Below are 14852 nucleotides of genomic sequence, written 5' to 3' on the forward strand. Positions count from 1 at the left end.
ATCAATGCCCGTTTAGGAGGAGTTTGGATCATCTTCAAACAGAAGATGTGCCAACACCCTCCCAACATGATATGAGTCATAAGACACCACACATCTCAGCATGAGACTATGACCCACCATGCATGAGATATGTGGTGTGACTGGTGTCAACTCATGTTGGTTGGGAGGATGTTGGAATGTCTTTTGTTGGCAAGTGATCTCAGTCATTTGAGAGGGCTTATGATGTGTTCTAAGTGGACCGGGCCTGGCAACCTATAAGCAATGTTTGGTGAAAATCCAAAAAAAAAAACTCAAAACAACTATCTTACAATTGACGGTGGATTAGAGTCAAGTCGAGTCGAGCTGAATAGTATCAGGCTCAAGCTCAACTCAAGTAAAAAACTCATAAGCTCGAGCTCGATTTGAGGAAAAATATTTTATAAAAAAAATTATATATATAAAAATATATATTTGATATTTAAAATATTAAGAATTATAATATTTTTATTATATGTATTATTCTCTCTCTCTCTCTCTCTCTCTCTCTCTCTATATATATATATATATATATATATTTGAGCTCGACTCTAAACTTGAGATCAGCTCATTTATTAATCAAGCCTATAAATTGGGCTTGAGCTCGATTGAAACCAAGCTGAATCGAACTTTTCACAAGCCGAGCTCGAGCAGCTCATGAAAAACTCGGCTCGTTGCCACCCCTATTAGTTACAACCAAAAATATGATATTTCACTAAAAATTCTTTTGGTGGCTTTAGCCTTTAGCTTTTTCAAATAAAAGCAGCTTAATCAAAACTTCAACCCTTCCAAACGGACCTTAGATTTTATGTTTTTATAAATTATTTGGAGTGTTGTGCTTAAAAGTGTTTTAAAGCAAAAACTTATCCGAATCCTTTTTAAATTTAAAATATTTTAGCATTCCGCCGTATCAACTCGGATTATCAAGTCAGCATTATCCCATCGAGTTGGAGATTTTTGACTTGTATCTGATTTCCCAATTTTCCACAACACTTCACATGTTCACAGTCTTATCCTAACCCAGAGTCGAAAATAGTTTATCAATGACTATCAGAGAAAAAAGTCGGAAATTATTTTTCGAAATAAAGTATTGTCTTTTTTTTTGGATAGGGATGTAATATTCACTTCTCGCATCATAAGTGGGGAGAGAGCCCGTATATAAAATCGGCAAGGTCTTCAAGCTTTCGTGGCTTCGTGCTGGTTTTTTAGCTGCTCCTGATAGAACTGTATTTCAAATAGTACGTCTTCGGTCTTCCGGTCTTCGTTTGTTGATCTTGGCACCATTTGGTGGCCATCGGAAGGGAATCAGTGGCCGAATCACACACAGAGGGCTTCATCTGCTCAATCCCTACGATCAGGTTTCTTCGTCCTTTCACACCCTACTGGGAATCAGGGTAACTTTTCGGTTCATATTTGTTTGACCTCGATTGGTCAGAGGAAGCACTTGTCAATAGTACGAAATCTTTTCCCCTCTCGATCTTGTCCTTCAACCAGAAGCATCTGTTCTTTTAATCGAATATTCAGCTGATTATATTTGTGTCTGATTTTTTATACATAGCTGTCTTCTTTGAGTGCATTTGAATTTAAGACGAATTCGAAGCGATCAAGAATGGGATATGTTGTTTTCCATAGGGTTTATGAGTGGTGTAATGTGATTTCTTTATTTTCTATTGGGCTCTGAGTTAAATTGGTTATGTTGCTCCCGGGTCCATGGTTTCAAAAGTTCTGAGCTAGGTTGAAGTTTAGACTTGTTGGACTTTTTGCTGTTCTCACCACTAGACTGAATTTTACCGACCATGGAGAAGTCACTGACTCTTTCTTTTCAATATGAATGTCTTGGGATCTCTCTAGCCTCCCTAACCCAACATCTTTATGTGTGTTGTTGGTCTAAATGGAGTTCATTCTTTGTTGTGATAAATAGCATGCTGGATAAATGGATCGGAAATGGTCTAAACTCACTTTTATATATATTATATTAGTTCTTACAATATACAGTAAAATTCATTTTGGTCTACCATATTGTTATAGTTTGCAAAGCTTTGGTCTTATGGTTGGCTTACTCTTTCAAAATAAAATAAGTTGGCTTATTCTTTCTATGCATGTTTTCAGATACATAAGTGCTGCTTCTATGAGCTGATGCCAGTGTCACAAAGATTTTCCATTTGGAACTGGTAAATACATTATGCTGCCCGTCCATGAGAATCAAGGGCAGTCAGAAGTCATCTTAGCTAATGAAGATAACAGAGTTTTTCAATCTCATTTTACAATCCTACCATCCAGCTACATGGGTAGAACTAGTTGCTGGCGTACTTGTGCTTTTAACTCTTTCACTTTCAACATACCTTTTATTTGAGCACCTTTCGGCATATAAAAATCCCGAGGTTCTCTTCCAAATCCTTGTATTCATAAGGCTTATTTGAGCTATAACTATGCCCATTGCTTTTTCTATAATTAATTCAAAGTTATTTCTGTCTTCTTCTAACAGGAACAGAAGTTTCTAATTGGTGTTATCTTAATGGTTCCTTGCTATGCTGTTGAATCGGTATGCTTTTGAGTCAAGACTGTATGATACCAGGAACAAATATTTACATTTTGCACATGGTCAAATCCATTGGTGACATCTCAAGTCCTTTGATTTATTGATATTAAAAATTTATTGGTCTCTATATTTTGTCTTTTTAATTAATTTTTATTAATTATTAACTACTTTCAAGCACTATCTTTCGAGCTATATCTTTTAATCTGGATTGTTTACCTGCTTCCTGTGCATTCTGCGGAACAACATATCATATTGTTTGACCTTGCATTCGCTTGTGCAGTTTGTATCGTTGGTTGACCCATCAATTAGTGTTGATTGTGAGATTCTGCGTGACTGCTATGAGGCTTTTGCCATGTATTGCTTCGGAAGATACCTTGTTGCTTGTCTGGGTATGTATCTGTGCAAAGGCCTGCTCTGCATTGATATTCACCTTTTTTTCCAAGAATTTGCTGCATTTCTATTATTATCCACTATCAAACTTTTATTTGTCACAATGCATTGTCTTGTAATGTCTAATTATTATGGTTGTTAGTAGATCAAGTTTTTAGTTTCCATGGTAATCCAGTTTAATTGTCAAAATGTTGAACAAGGTCCACCCCTTCCCATTTCATTGATATGAAATTTGTAGTTCAGTTGCACTTATACGTCAAGTCATTCCTCCCAACCACTCCTTGAGTGAGAGTATTGCCCTTTGGAGTTGCAGACCTAGGAATTCATCTAAACAAGGTGCTAACTGTGAACATCAAGAATTTGGCTCCATAGAATGATGTCTCAATATCAATGGGCTCTCAAAGCCCTCTTGCATGCATTCAGTGATGACTTGAGGTCCCCCTTCTATATCAGTCTGTCAAAGCCCAAGCACTGGAATATGGCTAATGTAAAACCTCGATAATCTCCTCCCACCCCCCTACCAAGACGGTGCCCTCACCCCCCCCCCCATTCATCTGAAAATGCCACCTGTATTTAAGATGCCTGGTTCCAAAGAGGGGACCAAACATGCACTGTTGTGCTGCTTTTGAGTAGGGGTCTCTAGAAATAGATGCAAAGATAAAAGATGATTAGTCAGAGGTGAAGTTCCACAAATATATTGTTTTTGAAGCTTATTGATAGAGACAAAAAAAAAGAGGCCATTAAATGTTGGTCCCAGCTATTTGGGATCTTGGGAGGGGTGGGCTGAATATGGACCTAAAATTTTGGCTTTTTTTTTTTTTTTTGCAAATTTGGTGCTGTCAAATGCAATATCCTATCTGACCTTTGTCAGCCCGAGATTTTTACCCTTTTTGGAAAATAGCATGTTAAAGCATATAAATTTGTTACATGGATTCCAATGCAATGCCCACTGTGGTGGTTAACCATACTACCATAGTTAACCAACATTAGACCCCCCAAACTAATCCCTACAAATAATTTCTTGATGCCCCTTGCTTAGCTATTGAATTTGCTAAAGCATCTGCAGATCTTGGTATCCAAACTCCCGTGGCACAGAGAACATTCAATAGTTCTTTTTTCCTCCCTTATTGCATGTCTATATTTCCATGGGCCTTCTTGGTTTCTTTTAAGCCACCCTGTAACCACTTTTGAATCTCCTTCAACTATGATTCATCTTAGTTCATAGATTTATCCCTTTTACCCCTTCTAGAACTTCCCATAATCCTGCTCTAATGGAAGCTCCATAGCCTGCAGGTCCAGAAGAAAGTGCTATAACATGCCCCTCATCATCTCTAAACACACCCCCAATTCCAGATTGTTCCGAAATGCCCAAGTCTGCACCCATCAAAGTTCAATTTGATGAGGCCTGCCACCAGATTTTCCAACTAAATTGTCACCGGTGGTTTTCTTGATGATGATGAATTAGCCACTGATTTCCAGTTTCTTAGTATATCATCAGTAGTAAACAAACTGAACTCCTTCCTTGTTTTGACCCAGTGTGCCATTTTGATTAAAATGTTTTAAATGATCTCTCCCGTGCTTCTCTCTTTATCCTTAAACAGCCCTGCATGTCTCTCTTCACAAATAGACCATTACACTGGCACCCTTGTGCATTTTATAATGTCTTGTCTCTTCTTTTCCTTGGATAGAAATAAGAAGGTTTGAATATGCTTCTTAGGTCGGATGGAGGGATCCACCTGCATAAAAAAAGATCAAGGAAAATCATCCAAATAGCCTATACATAAATGTAAGAGATTGGCAAGTGGAAAGAGTTTCCACTGTATGATTGCGTAAGGGGCAGCAGTGAGGGGAGATACACCAATAAGGTTTTTGCTATAAGTTCTCACGAGTATTAATTGTATCATGATAAATCTCCCAACAGAAGTCTCTTATCTTTGGCAGGACTGTTCCAAGTGGCACTAATTGGACAAGACAAAGCAAAACTTGGGTTTCTGACTAGCTCATTGAAGAGGGAAGCACAAGAAAAGGAACCAGAGGAAGTAAATGCCCAAACCCTGCTATCACTCCTTTAGGCATCTAAGAAAACCCCTTCTAAAGAATTCAGCAGAGATCACAATAGATCCCCTCCTGAGACCAAGATTCCAAACCAAGCCATTTTGGGAGAAGGAGACACATTGAAACACCAGAGCACCTTTGAGGTGAAAAATAGAGAAAAATGAGGGGGAATTTATCTTTTAAAGTCTGATCACCCCACAAAAGACATGAACCAGGAGAACTGACTTAATAGATTTCCAAGGAGAGGAATGAGAAATTCTAGAGTTTAAGTTTGCATCCCAACCAACAATGCTTTTGATGGTTTTATGCCACAGTTTGTCTGAGTCTCTAGGAAATCTCCACACACTTTCCAAGAAGAACCACATTCCTACTTCTCAACCTGCCCAAACCTAAGCCTCATCCTTACTGGTGTACACCAGGTCCCACTTAATCAAATGATCTTTTCTAGTGTCCCCTTGGTCCCATAGAAAGCCCCTCATTATTTTCTCCAAAACTTTGGCAACACTAGCTGGGATCCTAAAGACAGACAGGTAGAAGATGACTAGAGTAGCTAGGGTTGATTTTGTTAAGGTAATCTATCCTCCAAGTCCAAGGAGACGTAGTTCTTCTTCCAAGCCACTAATTTCTTAAGAGAACTTATCAATGACAGGATTCCAAAAGTTAAAAGTCCTAGGATTACCTCGTAGGGGATGTCCTAAGTATCTAATTGGCCACCCAAATACTGAACATCCCAAAACCTCTGCAAATCTCCTCACCTTCTCCTCCATGTTAATTTCATCTATAGAGCTCTTTCTCAAATTTACCTTCAAGTTCGAAGCCTCTTCACATCTGCAAACTGTAAATGGGATACCACCAATTAATGCCATTGACAGAGACATATGTATCTTTTTTTTGATAGATTGAGACATTTGTATCTCTGATAACATTAATGCTTCCTACAGACTCCACTTGTAGTTTTGTCACCCCAACTTATTCCACTACAAGGCTCTTCTTTAACATTGCAAGCTCTGATCAAGACATGCGATTTCAACCAGCATGTGAAAGAGTATTAAATGAAAGGCTCATATTTATTTTTTTGGTTTGCAGGTTATTCGGGCATAGTAAATTAATATCAGCATCCTAGATTCCTTTTGTATTTTGACAAGTCAATGTTAAGATCATATATTGAATTAATTACCTGGTGAGGAACTTGGTAAATAGTTACTTGTGGTTGGTAAGAGTAGAAAATGGTTTGACTGATACAATAACCAAAAAAGGAGTGAATAGGGATTTTTTTGGTATATTTGTAATTAAGCAATTGTGATAAGAGGGGATAGGGCTGGGTAGCAGATGCTAGCCCTAGCATAGGAGTGCTTTGCACTTAATGCTTAATGCTTGTACATAAATTTTCTCATAATATAGTTTCACTGTTAACAACAAAAAGAATGATATCTTGAAAGACAGAACTGATTAAAAAAACTATTCTATAAACAGAAAACTGCAGCCAGCTAAGGAAACTTCTAAAAGTGCAAATGCACACTCACATCCTGGTAGATGTGCTAGTAGTTTGTCTTTCTTCTTTAATATTATGCCATTTATTTTCCTCTCTTATCTGAATGATTTGTTATGGAATTAGCTTTGTACATTTTCATTTTACTTGACTAGCTTTATTCTTCTATTTAGGTGGGGAGGAGAGGACAATCGAGTTTATAGAGAGGCAAGGACGTGCAGGTCCTAAAACTCCCTTGTTAGAGCCTAGTTCTGAAAGGGGAGTTGTAAAGCATCCTTTTCCAATGAATTATCTCTTAAGACCATGGAAACTCAATCAGTGGTTTTACCAAGTTATCAAGTTTGGAATTGTTCAATATGTATGTTTCCTTTGAGCCAGAAAGTTATCTCCTATCTGTCTTCCCCCCAACTCCCCCTCCCTCAAACACAAACTCACACACTTGAAAGCAAATAATCTACTGCTTCATTTTTATGTTATTATTATTGTTTTTTTTTTGCAGATGATAATAAAGACTTTTACTGCCATTTTAGCTGTCATTCTTGAAGCCTTTGGGGTGTATTGTGAAGGGGAGTTCAAATGGGGTTGTGGGTAAGCTGATGTCAACATCCATTGACTACAGAGTTATTGCTACAATTAGACATGTTGCCATATGGTAACTTTTGTTTGATTAATTGGTTGGTCCTTTTTAATGTATTGGGCTCGTCATTCATTCTTTGAATTGTTTCATTAATATTTAGCATAGTAATAGTTGAATTTATGGGACCAATTGCCGAAGGCAAGTTTATGCAATGCATAAGAAGCACATCAAGCCATCATCTGCTTGTCCCACCTAAGTGGAGACCAGATGCACATAACACGCTCTCCCATTTGTCTTTATCTGAGGCCATATGCTTTGTTGAATAATGAGCTCACAAATGGTTTTCTCACTTCTCACAATAGGGAAGTAACACAAAACATACAACTATCTACAAATATGAGAAAATGCATATTGAGATCTAATGTTAGAATCAAGATTGAAATAACCAGCTTTGTTGTTTAATAAACAAGATTTCATCGAGTAGAGAAGGAGCAGAAGTGAGGGATCTAAGAGCCTTTCCTTTTTTAGCAGAAAGAAGATGACAAGGAGATAGAGACAATAACGAAGGGGATGAACAAAAAGGGGAAGTCTTACTGGGCAGCAATTCCTTTGGCTGTTATCTGGGCTGTGTGCTTAAAAGGAACAGCAGGGTGTTGTACCTTCTTTCTATTTAATGAAATTTCTGGTTATTGATAAAAAAAAATAAAGGAACAGCAAGGTGTTTCAATCTAAAGACCATCCTGTTGAGCACATCATCAACTCTTCCTTGGAGCCTGGTTGAACTGAAATGGTTTGTTTCTGAATACAATAAGACAGCAAGAGGGTGCTAAGAGCCTTTTCTTTTCCAGGGGGATAAAATAACGGAGAAGTATGGATACACCCATACCCGCCCGTGAATTGGCATCAATTCCGAGCTGGCACCTACCCCAAATGTACTTTGAACCTACAAATTCTGACACTGGGGGTATCGGTCATTCTCCCTAAAATTAAAGAGTGTTTCTTATTCTGCACTGGTTCTTTGGATATGGAGTTAGAAGAATGAATATTTCTTATTTGAAGACTTGGAAAAAACAGAAGAGAATTGAAAACGAATTGTGGGGTAGAATACACTCTTGGATTGCAATGAACAGATTGTTTACAGATATACTGTACAGCTATTTTTTGAATACTGCATTGTTATTTTGTAATGCATAAGCAATACTTTTTGTAAAGGTGGAGGTATCTTTTGGCACACTAGTTGCTGTGCAGGTGATTTTTTTTTCTTTCTTTTTTCAATACATTACCTTTTTTCCAAAAAAAAAAAAAAGTGGGAGAGCACAAGTGCACAACTAAAGTGACAGGCAAATGGGAAAACAAAAGTGGAACTCCTGTGTATTGTTCTTTTCATGGTTATCAAGAAAGAAAAAGGGGATAGAAGAATGAAAAGAAATATGAAAATCAAAATAAACAGAAGTCAGCCCGATTCCTCTCAATCATTTATAGAAGTAGTTGCCAAAAGGTAAATGTTGTGTTGAGGATAAAGATGTATGTGTGGAACCGAAATTTTTGTTGTTTCTGAGAGGAAAGATTTTCTGAAGTGTTCTCTAGTTGGAAGGTTTTGCTAGGAAGCGAAAGGTGTTCAGGACATGTAGAAATTAAAATTTTTTATTTTTTTTTCAATTGGTAACATCGTAACTTTTTATCAATTGAATTTGAATAAAAGATTAATTTATATACATATATTGCAACACAATCTTCAATTTAGGATGGCATCTTGCCGCCTAACTCATTTTTGTGATCATTACATTATATTTAATCCCTTGTCTGTTGCTTGGCCAATTTATCAGCCAAACCATTTGCTGACCTATACACTCAATTGGAAGTCATTTGTAGTTTCCCAGCCAAACAATTAAATTCTTTCATGATGTCTCGATATTGCCACATCCTTTGTCAATTTGTTTATTATTCTATTATCAAACCCACCAGCCACCACTACCTTTGGGTCCCCTTCCACTATTAAATTCTTAAAGCTTAGTGATATTCCCACTCTCAAACCGTATAACACCACAATACAGAGCCATCAAAGTTTAGCTTAATTTGGTTTGTTCTTTGTAGCCTCTAATGTAATTCATCCATAGAAAATGAATTAAAATTTTTCATCATTTTAAATGAACGTCTTTTCCTTGAAAATACCTCCATATAATCCTTCCTCTCTTGGCAATGTCAAAAAGAATGGTTGGAACAAGCTTTCCATGTCTAAAGGGTGAATCCACCTGCAACCAAAGAGAGAAGATAACCACTCCCAAATTCTTAGACACAAGTGTGCGGTGTGCCGGAGATTAATTAGTGACAGATAAATTCTCCACTTGAACATGACACAATTGTTTATGGTTTTGTTACTGTGAATAGAGAGAGCATAAAGACTCAGGAATTTGTGCATCAATGGTAAATCCCCCCACTCTAGATCCTCCCAAAAGTTGATTCTGTCCCCTAAAGCAACATTATACCTAATGAGAGGAAGAAAGGATGATAAGAGAATAGTGACAGTCTCCCATGTGGAGGCTAAGGTAGCTCTACCAGATAAAGCAACATCCCACCCATTGACTGCCACTCCATGACCATACCACGATTGCTTCTTCTCGCAGCATGCCCCAGTTTGTTAGACTCTAGAAGGAACCTCTATAACCACTTCCCCAATAGTGAGGAGTTCCTAGCTACCACTTTGCTCACACCCAATCCACTTTCCTCATTTTGGAAACTGCATTCTAATGGATTAACAGCAGCCATAACTGAGAGCAATTTACATTGATCCGCAGGTATGTTATTTTAGGGGTTATGTGTAATTGAATTCATGTTTATGGTGGGTTAGGTAGTTGGTTAGTCTAAGCTAAAAGAGGGGTGCTAGGCACATACTGTACTTAATCCGTTATCTTTCGTAACCAATAAAATTTACTCTTACTAATAAAAAATATTATGCTCATGATAATAAACATTGGTGTTGAGCTTGCATTTTTTCTCAATTGTTTTGAGGTCTTAACTAGAGAACTTTAACATCCCCCGCCCCCCCCCCCTCCCCCCCTAAAATTTCTGTAGGACTTCAACATGGATAATTTCCAATATAGCTGATGCCAAATAGTTGGGAATTGGGATTAAGACTGAGTTGAGTCGAGGGCACACCTCCAGTGGGAAAATTTTATTGGGTTCTTTTTGTTTCCTAAAAAAATTCCTTTTTTTTTGTAAAAATGGGAATATAACCAAATTACTACTCATTGATAATTCTTTTATTAACTTCGTGGAGTTTGTGAAGCTAGCATGTCAAAGAGAAATTGTTGATTGTTTACAGTAAGCAGGGAATGCTAAATGATGAAATATTTGGTTGATTCCACTTTTTTTTTTCAGTTATGGTAGATTTCCTTTTTTTTTTTTTTGATAAAGCTTTTCTGATTGTCCTAACCTGCTTTCCCATTTGTAGGTATCCATACATGGCTGTGGTTCTCAATTTCAGTCAATCATGGGCATTGTACTGTTTAGTTCAATTCTATACTGTTACAAAAGATGAACTGGAGCACATAAAGCCATTGGCCAAGTTTCTAACATTTAAATCAATTGTCTTTCTGACCTGGTGGCAAGGTGTGGGAATTGCACTCATCTATACACTTGGTATATTCAAAAGTTCTTCAACTCTAGGGTTGCCATCCAAATCAAGCGTTCAGGATTTCATCATTTGTATAGAGGTATTCATTTTACTTGTTTCTCTTCATTTGCATCCATGTTAGACTTAAGGATTGTGTATTGTCATGTTTCTTGTATGATAGAGACAACTTTAAGTGCAAAACTGCATATTGTCCTTTTTTGGAATATTTGCCATCTATTCATGCTAGTTCTTTCCCTTTTAATCTTTGAAAGCTATTGTTTTTCATGTGAATCTATTGAGTTGCAACCTATGTGACAGTTTCCTTTTTTTGATAAGTAACAAAAAAAAATTTAATAAAATATAATATGCCATTTCCCATGTCCAACATGGACATGGGAAATGGCATATTATATTTTATTAAAATTTTGGACATGTGAATTTTAGTTTTTCATATCAACCCCTTGCCCATTTTGTGATTGAGAAATCTGGTATCTGATAATTACTCCTTTTGATTTATGACATGCCACCACATTTCCTGGTTTTCTCATCCACCCTTTGTGCATGAGAGTCTAATGTGTTTATCTGATTTGCTTGAGCTTTTAGCTGGACAATTTTGTCCTTGTATGTATTGTGGCCCTTGCTTCATCCTATTAACAATTGTTGGCACATACTTGTTAGGAATTGGGGTTGAGAGAGTTAATGTAATTCCATAATTATTAATCATTGACGGCTTATCTTAATAAAGATCCTAACAATAGATTTTCTTATCTTACATAGAGACATCAAAAATTTATATGCCTTACATGACATGCAGGAGGAATTATTTGATCATCTGCTTATTCACTTGTTTTCTTAATAGATTTGTTGACACCATGAGGTTGTTTGGTTGGATATGGATTATTCCTGGTTTCTTCCTCTCTCGTTATCACATGAGCAGTAAGAAGCTTTAGCAAGAAAGGCATGATTTTATGGAATCTTGCCCCATTTTCTTTTTCACTGGTGCATTTGGGAAAAAAGGAAGAAGAGGATATTTGACCAAAACCGATGCCTGGTCATGGTATGACTAAATTTTATACCATGACATGCCATGTAGATTAGTCATGTCATCAAACACTTTTTAGTGATGATTGAACCCTTCCCTGTAACTGGATGTCAAGCAAGGCCATTTAGTTTTGGTGGAGAGTGGAAATACACTATAACTAGCAGGATATTGATTGATGTTCCTCTTTAACCAATTCTTCTTTGTAACAAGATATTGAAGTCTAAGAAGTATATATGTTCTTCCAGCACAGATGGGCATTGCTTCCATTGTTCACCTCTATGTATTTCCTGCGAAACCATATGAGTTAATGGGAGACCGCTTTCCTGGAAGTGTTTCTGTTCTTGGAGACTATGCATCTGTGGAGCCTTTAGATCCTGATGAGGTTAGAGACAGTGAGCGCCCCACCAAGTTACGATTGCCCCAGCCTGACATTGATGTCAAAGGTGGAATGACTATCAGCGAAAGTGTTCGGGATGTTGTCATTGGTGGTGGTGAATATGTAAGTCTTCTCTACTTCCTATGTTGAGCATGACAAAGTTACCCCATCAATTTAAAGTGACAATTGCATGGACTGTAACAACTGCTCAAATGATGGAGATGCAGTTGTCCATGTGAATCTGATAAGGAGCCATGTAACAGTTGGTCAGGATAGGAAGGTCTATACAAATGCATATTGAGATATGCATTCTTACGATAGCAATGAAATAAACCATCAAAATGTCACATAATAAATTGTCATAAAAGTTTTGAAGGCATCATTACTATCTGTGTATCTCATTGTGTCTGATACCTCTGCAGGTTGCCCATGATGTGGTATGAACAGTGATTTCAATAACTAGTTAAATTTCCAAGAATTAGGGTTAAGGTTAAAATAAAGTGAAAATTATGGTCTACCTCACCTCACAAATCTTTTTTTTTTTTTTATTTTACTTTGAAAAACCCCCTGTATTGTGTCAGATTCCCCGACCTGTCACCATTACAAACAATGACAAATTTGGGAGGTGAGGGAATCAATAATTTGCCCTAAAATAAACCATTGCAACAGTGCATAATAAAGATATTGAAAAATATTACAAGACATAACTATAGATATAGCTACTGGCAAAAAATAACTGAGCTTAAGTTTTCATGAGGAATATTATAGGGTTGAAGTAGAACAGTAGATCTTTAATGTAATTTGACATTAAGAAAAGAAGAGATTAACCTAGGGTTCTACAGAGAAAGTTATAAGGCCTTCACACGAATTAAAACTCAGGCATCACTTTCTCCCTCTTCAAAACTCTTCCAGTTTAACATAGTGCTGCTCCTACAGCCCTAACTTGAAATTCCCAGGAGGCAAAAACTTGGTCTGGAAATCTGTTGCTACAGGACCCATAAAGCGTTTGTGAGTGCTAGTACCATTGTGCTTGAAATTCTTGCTACAGCCTTAACTTGAAATTCTTGCTGGTGCTCTGCTTTAAGCCAGTTGCTGGGGAAGTTTATCGTTCTGTTTTCAAGATATTGCTTGTAATTTGTGATGGCCTCCTCTTTCTTTTTACAGTTGATCCACACATGCCCTATTAATCCACAGTTGGCGCAGACTCGCAACTGCTAATAGCAGTACCTTAGCCAAACTGGTTGTCCTGAGTAGAGAATGAGTCAATCTGAATATAACAGCTGCCTGAGGTCGACCTTAATCCTCTTGTGCACAAACAGTCCACGTTCTAGATGTCCAGAATGGATTTTTTCTTGGTTGGGGAGTACCTGACCTGTGAAGCTTGTTAAAAAATTTATCCTTGAATCTTCAACCATTCCCTGAGGTACCATGTGAATCTGTAACCAAACCTTAAAGTGAGTACTAGCAATGTAGACTGCTGGTTAGTTCTGCCTTTCATTTTTGTATCCTACATTTAGTAGTAGGAATTCTTGCGCTATGATGCACCAGTCAACCTAATTTTCATTAAACTAAGGCTGTGATTTTAAGGAAAAAGTAGAGAAAGGAAGGGAAACGTAGGAAAACCTATATGAGGCTTGTAAAGATTTCCCTACATTTCCCTACTTTTTCCTTCAAACCAAACATAGCCTAAATGCTTGAAGACAAATGGCCTACCCTTTTTTTGAGAAATAAAAAAGGGTTCCATACCTATCAGTTTTCTCTTCTGGTGTGTAGTTGCACTTGGTAATGCACCTCACTGTTGCTAGAATTCCTCTTGTTATGGTTATCAGCTTAACATGAAAGTGGATTTGGCTTTTGTACAGATTGTGAATGATGTGAGGTTCACGGTGAACCAAGCAGTGGAGCCTGTGGAGAGGGGGATCACACGGTTTAATGAGAAACTGCACAAGATCTCCCAAAACATAAAGAGACATGACAAGGAAAGAAGGAGAACCAAGGATGACAGTTGCATTACATCATCACCAGCACGAAGAGTAATCCGTGGAATAGATGACCCTCTCTTGAATGGGAGTTTCAGTGATAGTGGGGTGTCGAGGTCAAAGAGGCACCGTAGAAAATCAGGATATACGAGTGCTGAAAGTGGGGGAGAAAGTAGCAGTGACCAAACCTATGGTGGGTATCAAATTCGGGGGCACAGATGGGTCACTAAAGATTAACTAGAGATGTTAATTCTAAAACATTAGACATGGATGAAGCGAGATGAGGCATTACCTGGGAATTGGGCATTCATTAGACTTTCAGGTACTGGGGTGCACAGGATCTAAATGTGAAAATGGTCTTTGGAGAGTACATGTTCGTCTGGCCCCATTTTTTGCTAGCTGTTGTAGGCAGTTTACAATGGGGGCTGTGCATTGTACTTATGATTCCTTGTGCTTGTCTATAACTATACCCGTGAGTTCTATGTATATTTAATTTGAGCTCATCAAATGCATTCATTTGTTATCAGACTCCCCTTACCAGCTGTTGTTTCGGGGCTGAATCCTGCAGTCAGGTATTATCTGCTTGAGAAGTTGTTCTTTTAAATTTTAATCATTTGGCTTTCTTGACTTGCTCTCGCTCAAACTGGATGAGCATCATCGTACAATTTCACCTTCCAATCTGATTTATGCGATGATCCCTTAACACGGACATAAGTAGTGGATCGATAGAGAGGTTTCCTCTTGAAGGGTTCAATCTCAAAACCAAGTCTTGGTATA

The 14852-nt window shown here is 37.6% G+C and overlaps 1 protein-coding gene and 1 long non-coding RNA gene across 7 annotated transcripts; one reads left to right on the plus strand and one right to left on the minus strand.

Annotated features, from left to right (window-relative positions):
* Positions 1-1057: 1057 nt before the first annotated feature.
* Positions 1058-14601, plus strand: LOC148849784 (protein LAZ1-like). 6 transcript variants are annotated; one of them, XM_088945076.1, is made up of 9 exons: positions 1058-1373; positions 2125-2396; positions 2501-2557; positions 2835-2943; positions 6662-6846; positions 6988-7076; positions 10517-10778; positions 11971-12219; positions 13959-14601. In XM_088945076.1, exons 2-9 carry the CDS (start codon positions 2247-2249, stop codon positions 14310-14312), a joined length of 1455 nt encoding a protein of 484 aa, XP_088801202.1. In that variant the 5' UTR covers positions 1058-1373; positions 2125-2246; the 3' UTR covers positions 14313-14601. The 6 variants fall into 6 exon arrangements, with proteins under 6 accessions (XP_088801202.1, XP_088801204.1, XP_088801201.1 ...); XM_088945075.1 differs by having other exon boundaries at positions 1082-1468; XM_088945079.1 differs by having other exon boundaries at positions 1146-1468; positions 2501-2629.
* LOC148849785 (uncharacterized) lies at positions 12813-13982 on the minus strand. Its single transcript, XR_016099315.1, has 2 exons — positions 13843-13982; positions 12813-13532 (listed from the first exon to the last, which is right to left on the minus strand). It is a non-coding gene; the product is annotated as an uncharacterized LOC148849785 (long non-coding RNA).
* Positions 14602-14852: the final 251 nt, after the last annotated feature.

This window comes from Nelumbo lutea, chromosome 5, assembly GCF_056320005.1.
Source record: "Nelumbo lutea isolate HS-2025 chromosome 5, American lotus-T2T, whole genome shotgun sequence".
In the NCBI taxonomy this organism is placed as follows: Eukaryota; Viridiplantae; Streptophyta; class Magnoliopsida; order Proteales; family Nelumbonaceae; genus Nelumbo; species Nelumbo lutea.